Source organism: Anomaloglossus baeobatrachus, chromosome 7 (assembly GCF_048569485.1).
Source record: "Anomaloglossus baeobatrachus isolate aAnoBae1 chromosome 7, aAnoBae1.hap1, whole genome shotgun sequence".
In the NCBI taxonomy this organism is placed as follows: Eukaryota; Metazoa; Chordata; class Amphibia; order Anura; family Aromobatidae; genus Anomaloglossus; species Anomaloglossus baeobatrachus.
The window spans coordinates 277,092,493-277,104,410 of record NC_134359.1 but is presented as its reverse complement, the minus strand read 5'-3'; the positions used below and the strand labels follow the sequence as shown (position 1 = coordinate 277,104,410).

At 42.0% G+C, this 11,918-nt stretch overlaps 1 protein-coding gene across 1 annotated transcript in view; it reads left to right on the top strand.

Annotated features, from left to right (window-relative positions):
* Positions 1–8,069, top strand: part of PRR35 (proline rich 35) — a 17,562-nt gene extending 9,493 nt beyond the window's left edge. The window contains exons 2-3 of the mRNA XM_075319382.1: positions 4,321–5,874; positions 6,288–8,069. Of these exons, the coding sequence (XP_075175497.1) occupies positions 4,415–5,874; positions 6,288–6,912 (2,085 nt within the window). The 5' untranslated portion in view covers positions 4,321–4,414 and the 3' untranslated portion in view covers positions 6,913–8,069. The remainder of the gene's footprint in view (positions 1–4,320; positions 5,875–6,287) is intronic.
* Positions 8,070–11,918: the final 3,849 nt, after the last annotated feature.

Below are 11,918 nucleotides of genomic sequence, written 5' to 3'. Positions count from 1 at the left end.
AGAGGGATATATGATAGATAGATGGATGTAGATAGATGATATAGATGGATGTAGATAGATAGATAGATAGATAGATAGAGAGAGAGAGATAGATGTTGGATAGATAGATAGAGGGATAGATAGATAGAGGGATAGATAGATAGATAGATAGATAGATAGATAGAGGGATAGATAGATAGAGGGATAGATAGATAGATAGATAGATAGAGGGATAGATAGATAGATAGATAGATAGATAGATAGATAGATAGATAGATAGATAGAGGGATAGATAGATAGATAGATAGATAGAGATAGATAGATAGAGGGATAGATAGAGGGATAGATAGATAGATAGATAGATAGATAGATGGATAGAGGGATAGATAGAGGGATAGATAGATGGATAGATAGATAGATAGAGGGATAGATAGATGGATAGATAGATAGATAGATAGATAGATAGATAGAGGGATAGATAGATAGATAGATAGATAGATCATTGGATCTTATGTGGACTAATAAAATAAAACTAAAATGTAAAAAAAAAATATAAAAAATAAATTAAAAATAGAAATATAACATTTTTCACCACCCCCTCCCTTTTGTTTCTCTAGATAAAAATAACGAAATATTAGAAAATAAAAATATCTGGCATTTTCATGCCTGTAAAGTTTTGATCGAATGAAAAATAAACCCATAAAAAGGTAAAATAAAAGAAAAACATTTACATGACAAAATTGCAATTTTACGGTCACCGAACTCCCTGCAAAAAATGCAATAAAAGCAATCAAAGCATCATGTGCCCCCCAAAATGTTACCAATAAAAAGTACAGCTCACCACGAAAAACACAAGTGGCTCCATCAAAGGAAAAATGATGTGCCTCAGAAAATGGCGACATATACTGCATTTTGTTTTTAGAAATGTATTTATTTTTTGATTAAATTAATGTTTAAAATTTTCAATAAAAAAATAATAATAATAAAAAAAATTATACAACTTATACAACTTTGATATCGCTGTTATTGTACCAACTTGAAGAAATCACATTACCAGGTCAATTTTACCGCAAAAAGAACACTGTAAAAATAAAACCCATAAAACTATTTCAAAATTGCGCTTTTTTCACCCAGTTCTGCGGACTTGGATTTGTTTTTAAGTACATTTTATGGCAAATTGCATTGTGGCCTTTAAAAGTAGAAGTCATCCTCAAAAAACAAGTCCTCATCTGACTATGTAGATGGAACAATAAAAAGAGTTAATGCTCTTCAAACAGAGGAAGAAAAAAAACGAATGTGCAAAAAGATTGTGCATGTTGGGTTTCGACATGTCCGATCTTTGTTTTCCTCTCTGCCCATTGAGAATGCATGCACACTCAGATAAGTTGAGCACGCATGTGTATAAGGTTTAGGAGACATTGCTGTTGAGCAATCAGATATGTAAGATATATGACCACCATAACATTTCTATGATTTCTCCTTTTACCCCTTCCCGTCTTTGCAACTTTTTGCTTCTCTCTCTTCTGCTGCATGTTCTAGTCTTTTCCGTCTCTCCTCTTCTCATCACTCCATTTCTCCTCTCGCCTGTCTCTCCCCCCGGCTGGTTAGAGGCTGCCCTCAGTGTGAGACTGTGCAGTGATACAGTAATTCCCATGCACAGGTGCAGGGTCCCTGATGCTGTGTTACCCTGAGGCACGTCCCCCCGTGCCTTGCCTGACAGACCAGTGGAAGTAATGTCTTGTGGCAGGTAGAGGAATCCAACAGACCAAGAAGATATGTTAAGAAGTGTTTTCAGAAACCGCAGCTCAAACACCTGTCTCTTCCCCCTCCGTCTTTCTTCTCTTCACTCCATCCTGGGATATTGGGATTGAATGAAACAAAAAGAAGTTAGGGGGTCTCAAAGAATTCCAAAGTTCTTGGAACACTATATATACATCTCACCTTCCGTGACATTAACAATCTAAATTCTTACCTAGGTTAATCCAGACGACTGTAACTTTTGCTATCCAAAATGTATCCAAAATAAAGAGGTCCTCTCCATTCAGAGAGGTTATCTCTTGGACAAAGTTGAGATCCTCTCTATTCAGAGAAGTTATAGCTCGGCCAAAGTAGAGGTCCTCTCTATTTAGAGAGTTATCTCTTAGCCAAAGTGGAGATCCTCTCTATCTCTCTATTCAGAGAGGTTACTTCTTGGTCAAAGTGGAGCTCCTCTGTTCAGAGAGGTTATCTGTTCGCCAAAGTGAAGATCCTCTCTATTCAGAGAGGTAATCTCTTGGCCAAAGTGGAGCTCCTCTATTCAGAGAACTTATCTCTTGGCCAAAGTGGAGGTCCTCTCTATTCAGAGAGGTTATATCTTGGTCAAAGTGGAGGTCCACTCTATTCGGAGAGGTTATCTCTTGGCGAAAGTGGAGGTCCTCTCTATTCAGAGAGGTTATATCTTGGTCAAAGTGGAGGTCCACTCTATTCGGAGAGGTTATCTCTTGGCGAAAGTGGAGGTCCTCTCTATTCAGAGAGGTCATCTCTTGTCCAAAGTTGAGGTCCTCTGTTCAGAGAGGTTATCTCTTGGCTTAAGTGGAGGTCCTCTCTATTAGAGGGGTCATTTCTTGGCCAAAGTGGAGGTCGTCTCTATTCAGAGAGGTTATCTCTTGGCCAAAGTGGATATTCTCTCTATTCAGAGAGGTTATCTCTTGGCCAAAGTGGAGGGCCTCTCTTTTCAGGGAGCTTATCCCTTGGCCAAAGTGGAGAGTTTCAAACGCTCGCTTTGGAGGACTCAGTGTAATACTTATTTCTTCCTGTGGAGGTGTAGGGAAACTGAACACTTATTACCAATTTTCCCCAGAGATCACAGTTGATTTTTGGAGGTCATCAGAGTGTAAAAAGGTCGACTGTTGTCACATCCCTTTCCCAGAAGACACTAATCACGTTGTTATATTGTGATGTAGTGTAATGTAAATTGTGTTTTACGTCTTTGTAAGTATTGTGATATGGGAACTTTGATGGTAATGTGATGCATTGTAATGTATTCTTGTACAATGTATAGTGGACCATAGATAGTTACCAGACTATAGGGTAAGAGATAGTCAAGCATTGGGACTAGCTCACAAAGGAAAAGGTTAGTTCATAGGGAAAGAGACAGTTGCTTCTAGAAAGTTGATGAAGTCTCAATGAATGACACAAATGGACATATAGTCTGTAGGTCGTTGAGGCTGCATGCAGTAGGTGAGGTGTCGCAGGAGAAAGGAGACCGTGTAGGAGATAGTGTGATCCTGAAGTTTTTACTGAGAAACAGAACGTGAGACAACGCTGAGGCTAGAGATCGGCCTTCTAACGAAGTGGCCCCAAACAGATGGGTTCAGAGAACAGAACTTCAGCAATAATGCCCAAAGCCTCAAAGGTAACGGTAAAGGTGGAGAAGGACTGGTGCATGAGGGCAGTTAGCTTTCCCAGGTGAAGTCTTCCCAAGCGTCTAGGAGCGCAAGGCTCTTCTATGGCACTACTGGCTATCCCTTACCCCCCCTATTCTACAAGGAGAAGAGATACGGAAGAGTTTGAGAGCACAAGGAGATTCGAGGAGATATGACATGGAGCCGCAGGAAGGGAAAGTGACCATCATGAATTGTACTGTAATGTTGGGCTGGGTTGTGCTGGAACTCACAGGACCGGTAAGATCGGAAACAACCAGCGGGAACTGAGAATAAGTCTGCAAATGCTCTGTAGTGTTGAAACGTGCTAGAAATTATGTGCCCGCTAGCTAGTGGATAAGGCTGATGATGAACCGTTTAGTACATTATATTGTTGTAAAGTAAACTGGTGGTCTCCTTGTAGAAAGAGTTGTAATCCAGTCGTGGTCAGCCAAGGTCAGCCAAAGTGGAGGTCCTCTCTATTCAGACAGGGTATGTCTTGGCCAAAGTGGCGGTCCTCTCTATTCTTATTTGGTCTTCACGGGCATAGTGCCCATACCATACAAGTCCACACACCCAGCCCGGTCCATGATTTTCATAGAGTGTGACAGGGCATCTGGAGTCAATCCCTCACCCACGACTACCGCCCCGCGCCATACTACAAGGGAGCAAAATACTACATTTTTCAAGTTTTTTCCATGCACTCTGTCTTCATTACATCAATTTTTGCAGTCCCGATTTTATTTTAGTTTCTTTTAACTTCATCTTGCTTATTTTTACTTTTTCTCAGATTTATAATATATGTTTCCATCTAACACATTTTCACTTCTTTGGATTCGACATGGCCAAAATCTTATTTTCCTTCCCTCATCCAAACAAGCATATATATTGGACAAAATGTCAGTACAGTTTTCTAAATGTATTTACTTTCTCACTGCAGGTTGGTTCTTCCAGCAACAATACATACAAAGAAAACCTCTCAACTTTCGGAAAAGATTCTGTAATTTTTAAAGATAGGGGACCCATCTGAAGCAATGTCGAAAGATGAAGAAGCTGGATGTAAGCTGAACTCTACATGTAAACATAAAGAACGGAAGCCCAAAAAACCTCACTATATCCCTAGGCCATGGGGGAAGCCATATAATTACAAGTGTTTTCAGTGCCCCTTTACATGTATGGAGAAGTCACACTTGTACAACCACATGAAATATAGTCTGTGCAAGAACTCGCTGTCACTTCTCATAGAGTCAGATTGGCCCTACAAGAAGAACAGTTTCCTTGTCCCGGAAACAAACCTACATGAAACACATACAGAAGGAAACCTAGAAAAACAAGAGGCTTGTGATTCCACTGGAGTATCCACCAAAGCTAGACAGGTTGGTGAGAAGACTTCTTCTGAAATTCAGAGATTCCTAGAAGATGATGAGGAAAGACAAGAAGAAGAAGATGATGATGAAGAAGAAGTGGTAGGCCAAAGTCGTAAGGAGAAAAGCAAGAACATCCAGTCTTCACATACAACCACCAACAAGAATGAGACTGGGCTAAAGGGCAAAAGGGAGACAGTAAGCAAAGACGGAGAACCTGAGTTTATCATCACTGATGTGTTCTCGTTAGATGGGCACTGTGAGAAGGACAGAGAGGAACAAAGATTTGTCAAGGCTTCTCGAAAAACTTCAAACAATCTTGGAGGATCTCGGGTGGATCAATGGAAGCTATTGACAAGCACGCTTAAGAAAGCTGGAGCAGACACGTCAGTTGGGTGCAATGGAACCAACATCATTCCTTGTTACCCACCTCCAGCGTATTCTGATTATCAAGAACATCAAGGTCTTTCACTTTTGGGTCTTAACTATCCATTAAACACCAACCTGTTCTCATATTTGAACCCCACCATGACTAGCGGTACAGCCCAGCTCCCTTTTCTGACTTCCACAGCTCAACTGATGCATACTCCACACTCCGCTCACTTCCAGACTTTACAAAACACAGAAAGATCATCATTCCTTCCTAGGTTCTATTATCCTTTGCTGTTTGAGCATGCGTTTAACACTGATGCCAAAATGAAGCCAATGAACCAAAGTCAACCAACAAACACATTTATTGGTACTCCAAAGCCAAAGACACCTGTGGACCCTTTAAAGTCTTCATTACTCAAATCAGAAGAAGGGAACACTACCATGTCTTGGGTGCCTGGTGATAAGCTACAGAGTCAAACCCCGGTTCAAAATAAACCAGAAGGTGAAGGAAAATGGGTTCCCCAGATGGTAAGAGACATAATTCAACATCAGAAGGAAATTTTAGGAACTTATGGAGTACAAACATCCAGAAGTAATGAAGTCTCTATGCAGAAAAGTAACATCGAGGTGTCTCCTTGGGAGAAAACAAGTCCTTCAAGATGCATGAAGAGAAAGCCTTGGTTGGACAGAGATGGATCCAATGAAGCGAATGAACAGACATCATCTTTGTTGGAAGGCGAAAGAGCTTTCCATAACAGGTAAGACATTTCGACATATAATAACACTTATGAAGATCTTTAGAAACAATACAATTGCATTTTCAGCAGGTTTAACTTTGTCAGTGTTAAAAACTATAAAGTTACTTAAACATGACCTGTCATTTGCCATAAATAATCTTTACCTGGTGTAAATTCCGCTGTTCTCCTGAATCCAGTGATATTTTTCTTCCTCTGCCTCTCTGTTCTTGAGATATGGCCACCACGTTCCTTTTATATAAATTGTGTCTTTTTTTCCCCAAGTAGGTGTGGTTCTTAATTCTTCCCTATCTTCTTGAGGACCACTCCTAGCTGGATAACAGCAGCATTTACACTAGTACCAGATTTATGGCAATTTAGGTACTCCTTAAATTGTCTTTTTCTCATTATAGTTTTTGTTTTTTTCATTCCCAAAGCACTCGTTCTCCCATCACATCTCCTGATCTGTGGAATGAGAAGAGCCCCATTTTAGAAGTGAACACTTGCAAGAGGAGAAGGCCATCTGAAACCTCCAGTGAAAAGCCGATGGTTGTCAATGCATCTCTTCTCATTGGGGACCTTTCAAGAACGCTGGAGGAATATGGAAAAGTGGAAAGGAAGTTAGCAAACCTGACGTCCGACGACAGTGGTCATCAGAAGACTCTGGGAGAGCAACTTGGTAAGATACGACTAGAACTTCTTCATATCCACCAGGCTCTAGAGAAGGCTTCGTGCTCACCCGACGGGCCATTAGACCTCTCTATAAAGAGGGCAGATGACATTGATAAAGAAGAGCCAGAAAAGTTTCCAATGAGTGAAGATTCCCAAACACCACCACCCCTTGAATGTTCACCCAAACAGGTGGTGAAAGTTGAACTGTTGCCCCCAGAGTTGGTGACTTGCTATGCTCGTCCCACAAAGTGTGAAGCAGACTCGAGCGTGCTACTGTGCCCGGATGGAAAAGTGGGGAACACTGGGATTGCCCAAACACATGTAGTTCACCAGGAAGAGGTGGGAGGCGTTGGATATGGAAGAAGCCGACCGCAAATGGAGAATATCTGAAGTCCACAATTCTTCTATGGTCATCTTCACACACTAGCCCCATGAAGCTTTCCACTTGTAGTCTCGAAAGACATTAAATGCAGGACCCGGACCACCAGTTCTGCATGAGTAAAACATTCAGCCACCTCACTGTGACAGATTTGCAGAACACTGTGTCAGATTACTTGGCAAGAGATCCAGATCCCAGAGACGATTCCAATATCCCAGGAGACTGTTTTTTAGTGATAGTAACAGAGGCGAGAGTGCACGTTAAACCAGAGGTGGCCCTTGTGGCTTCTATGGGCTTGATGATGAGGTGAAGGTTCAAGCTCAGGTTAGCAACGTCCTCCTATCCCCATGGGCAAAGTGAACTTATGCAAGGATTTCACACTTGTCCAGTGGTTATGCTGCCATACTTTCTTTCAAGGGACAGAGAACGGGGCTCTTGGTTCTTCTAAGAGATGTGGTGGCATGACCCAATTTCAGGAAGGGGCCCTATTTCTATTTTTGTCTAGGAGGGAAGGGGGTGGGCTTCCTTTTCTCATAATATAATCCTATTTAGAGATCTTTCCAATCTTCTTGAGTCCTCCACACACCTTTATATAAAAGTTTTTACTGGGATCATCCTCAACAAATAGCCCGTCCTTCTTGTATACAGGTCCATGAAGAGGTCTATAGCTAAAGATGGAATATGTGACATATTACTGAGGTCTTAAAGGGGATCAGTCACCAGATCAAATGTGTCCAGTTTTTTGCTTTCATATTATTCTCGCTTTTTCCCTGTATATTCCATTGTTAGTTTTTTTAAATTCACCATACGGTTCCAGAGAAATGGGCCTTTTGGTCTATATAAAGGGGGTGTGGCTCACAGCATTCTCTGGGGGGCGTGTCTTTAGGCTGAGCTGCATGATTACCCTGTGAGCCACGCCTCCTTGATAAAGACCATAAAAAAATTAGCTTCAACTAAAAAGACCCATATCTCTGAAACCGCAAGGCGGATTTTAAAGAAACAAAAAATGGAATACTCAGGGGAGCAGCGGAAATAATATAAGACCAAAAACTGTCCATTTTTTACCTTGTAACATTTCCCCTTTAAAGGCACAAATGTAAAAAGATATTGATCATATGTTGCTCACAGCTAAAAAGTACTTTGTTAATACTTATATTTAATATTTGTTAGTGATCTGATTTATTAAAGCAGTGACTGTGAAAATGTGTCATTTATTACAGGTGGAGAAAATGGACCAAGAGATAAAAATATATATGTGTTTGATGGGTTTTCTAACTAAAGATAGGTCATCAATATCTGAACATTGGGGACTTACTCCCTGTCCTCCTACAAGTCAGCTGTTTCCCCTTTATTGTTTAATGAGCACAGCACTGTACATCTGAAAGTCCAGAGCATCATGAATGAAGGAAACAGTCCTGCACCACTGGGTATTACCTTGCGGTTTCACGCACTTACATGGATCATAGCTCGGGCACCAACTGATCACGGCTGGGGGGTGCTCGTCCAAGTAGAATGATGAATGGAATGGCAATCCAGAAAAGGGAAAGACCGCACACTCCACTATGCCAAAATATCTTCTTTATTCACATAAGTATAGGGTAAAAAGCAGGAGAGGAGCTAGGTGCAGGCTCCTAACAAGGACGACGGCTGTTTCGCGTCTGATTACGCTTCGACTGGTCCACCAGTGGACCAGTCGAAGCGTAATCAGACGCGAAACGGCCGTCGTCCTTGTTAGGAGCCTGCACCTAGCTCTTCTCCTGCTTTTTACCCTGCATTTATGTGAATAAAGAAGATATTTTGACAAAGTGGAGTGTGCGGTCTTTCCCTTTTCTGGATTGCCATTGGCTGTACATCTGATAGTGGCTTTGTCTGGAATTGTAACTTAGTTCTATCAATGTGAATAGGACTGAGCTGCCATACCAGGCACAGCTCAGCCGCATATCTAAGGGGAGGGCATGTGGTGCATTTGCCCAAGGCGCAGGCGTCAGGCCACCAGATGTGGCGGTCCAAGGTGTCTCCCCAGTGGCTAAATTTTGCCCTCCCTCCTCGTAGTGGGAGTTGGTCGTTCTGAGCCGGCTGACAAGCCGATAACCGGCTCAGAGAAAATGCAGCACGTCGGCTCCCAGCGATCAATTGTACTCACATCTTTCAGGCACAAATACAATTGAAACCCTGACTGTCGATACTTCCAGGTCAGGGCGACATCAGCAGTGGGATCAAGTCAGCTGATATCACTCCTCAGCGTTGTATAAGCAGCAGAAGTTTTGTATGTTAAGGGCTCCAATGGAGCTGAAGACACCGAAGACATTTTGTAATTAGGAGAAGTGGAATATACATGGACACAGTATGGTATGGGGGCAAGAGGGAGGAATGTATACGGACAGAGCATGGGGAACAAACGAGGAAGAAATTTGAGGACAAAGCACGGGGAGAGAGGTGGAGGGAATGTACACAGACTCTATGGGGAGCAAGGGGGAGGGGAATGTAAATGGACACAGTATGGGGAGCGATCGGGGGAAAATTTTGAGGATCCACTATGGGGAGTGAGGAGGGGAATGTATGTGGAGATAGTATGGGGAGCAGGGGGAGTGTATACAGGAACAGTATGGGAAGCACTTGGGGGGGAAGAAATTTAAGGACAGTATGAGGAGCAAGTGATGGGAATTTGAAAACACAGTGGGGAGCGAGGGGGAATGTATGAAGACACAGCATGGGGAGGAAGAGTGGGGGTAATGTATACAGACACAGAATGGGGAGTAATCGTGGGGAAGATGTGTATGCGGACACAGTATGCAGAACAAGAGGGAAGTATATGTGAACATATTATGGGGAGCGAGGAGGTGTGATGAGTACAGACACAGTGTGGGGAGCGAGGGGGGAATGTATGTGGACACAGTTTGAAAAGTGATGGGGGATGGGCGCAGACACAGTGTGGGGAGGGGGAATGTGGACACAGTATGATGATTGACGAGTGCAGAGGTAGTGAGGAGACAGTATGGGATGAGAAAAATGTGAGATGGCACAGAATAGAGACTGGGTAGTGTGTGTGGGGGGACCTGGGGAGACAATGAGGGCACAGCAAGGAGCGGACAATATGCCAAGGAAGGGGGGAGTGTAATGAGGTGGCACAGTATAAAAATTGGGCAGTATAAGGGGGATACAGTGTGACAGGACACTGTGAAGAACGGACCCAGTATGAAAAGAAGACAGCAGTGTGGAGTGCATGTACCATAAGAGGGACAATTTTGCGTCATATTTTATGCAAGGAACACAGTGAGGGGCAATTAGTTATTGTGGTGCACCGCATAGGGCAGATTTTTTTATTCAGGATAATGACACTGCTATTTTTAAGGCTATCGTGTTGGGATGTGCTACAAAAGACCAGAATGATGGAAATCTGCAAAGATGAGCTGTGGCTATGAAAAGTTATCATGGCGTCTGGACAAGATGAAAAAAAAGAAAGAAAATGACTCGAAGACAACATCGTCGATGAGGTACCTGGATGTAAAAGTTTCTTTGTGATACTGACTATTATAAGTACTGTGATTCCTGTATGGTTCACAGTCTGATGATGACTGATAGCAACTTCCAGTATCTCCTTACTATTGTTAAGGATATACTGGAATTTGTAGGTTCATGGGATACAAATGTATATGGGTTTGCAATGACATTACAATTGATGTACAATGTACTGATGCTGGTTTTGGTGATGTATTCATGTGCAGGACTGATGAGGTTTTTGATGCTATGTTTCTGTACTGCTGGTGGTTCTGGTGATATATTTCTGTACTGTTGGTAGTTCTGGTGAGGTATTTCTGGACAGAGGAGGGTTGTGATGCTGTGTTTCTGTACTGAAGAGGAGTTCTAGTGATCTATTTCTGTAGTGTTCGTGGTTCTGGTGATACATTTATGTGCTGCTGGTGGGTCTCATGATGAATTTCTGTACTGCTGGTGGGTTTTATGATGAATTTCTGTACTGGTTGTGGTTCTGATGATGAATTTCTGTACTACTGGTGGTTCTCATGAAGTATTTGTGTACTGATGAGGATTGTGATGCTGTGTTTATGTACTGATTGGGTTCTAGTGTTGTATTTCTATACTGCTGTGGGTTCTTATAATGAATTTCTGTACTGCTGTTGATTCTGATGATAAATTTCTGTACTGCTGTTGGTTCTGATGATGAATTTCTGTACTGCTGGTGGTTCTGGTGATTTTTTTCTATACTAATGAGGGTTGTGATGCTGTATTTCTGTACTCCTTGTGGTTCTCATGATGAATTTCAGTACTGCTGGTGGTTTTGGTGACGTTTTTCTGAACTGATAAGGGTTGTGATGCTGTCTTTCTATACTTATGGTGGTTATATGGATGTATTTATGTATTGCCCATGGTTCTTATGATGAATTTCTGTACTGCTCGAGGTTTTGATTAGGAATTTATGTACTTATGATGGATCTGGTGATGTATTTCTGGACTGCTGGTGGTTCTAGTGGATGTATTTCTGTACTGATTAGGGTTGTGATGCTCTATTTTTGTGCTGCTCGTGGTTTTGGTGATGTATTCTTGTGCCGTTTTTGGTTCTGATCCTGTACATATGTAACAATTCATAACTTGTAAGATTACGTGATACATGGCTATGTTAATAAACTGTTGTGCCGCCTGACAAGTTAAGGATTACTATCTTTTTATTTACATTAGGAGCATTAAATGAGTTGTCATCGGACAACTAACTCATCTTTCTGCTCTTTTTCACTGAACAATACCACCATTTGTACCCAGCAATCAGTCATGTTGTAGCCCTAACAGCATATAGCCGGCCAGCAGTAGAAAGACCCTACCTAGATTAGCCTGAACACTTCCCCATTGGTGACGTGAACCTACACATAGCTCCCCTTTTCCCGCAACATTAACATAGAAGGAAGGTGAGTACAAGAGATAAGACTGAGAAGTGGAAGGAGACAAGCCTCATGCCCACATTAGAGAAATAGGATATAGGACTACTATGGGGTCCAGCACCCAA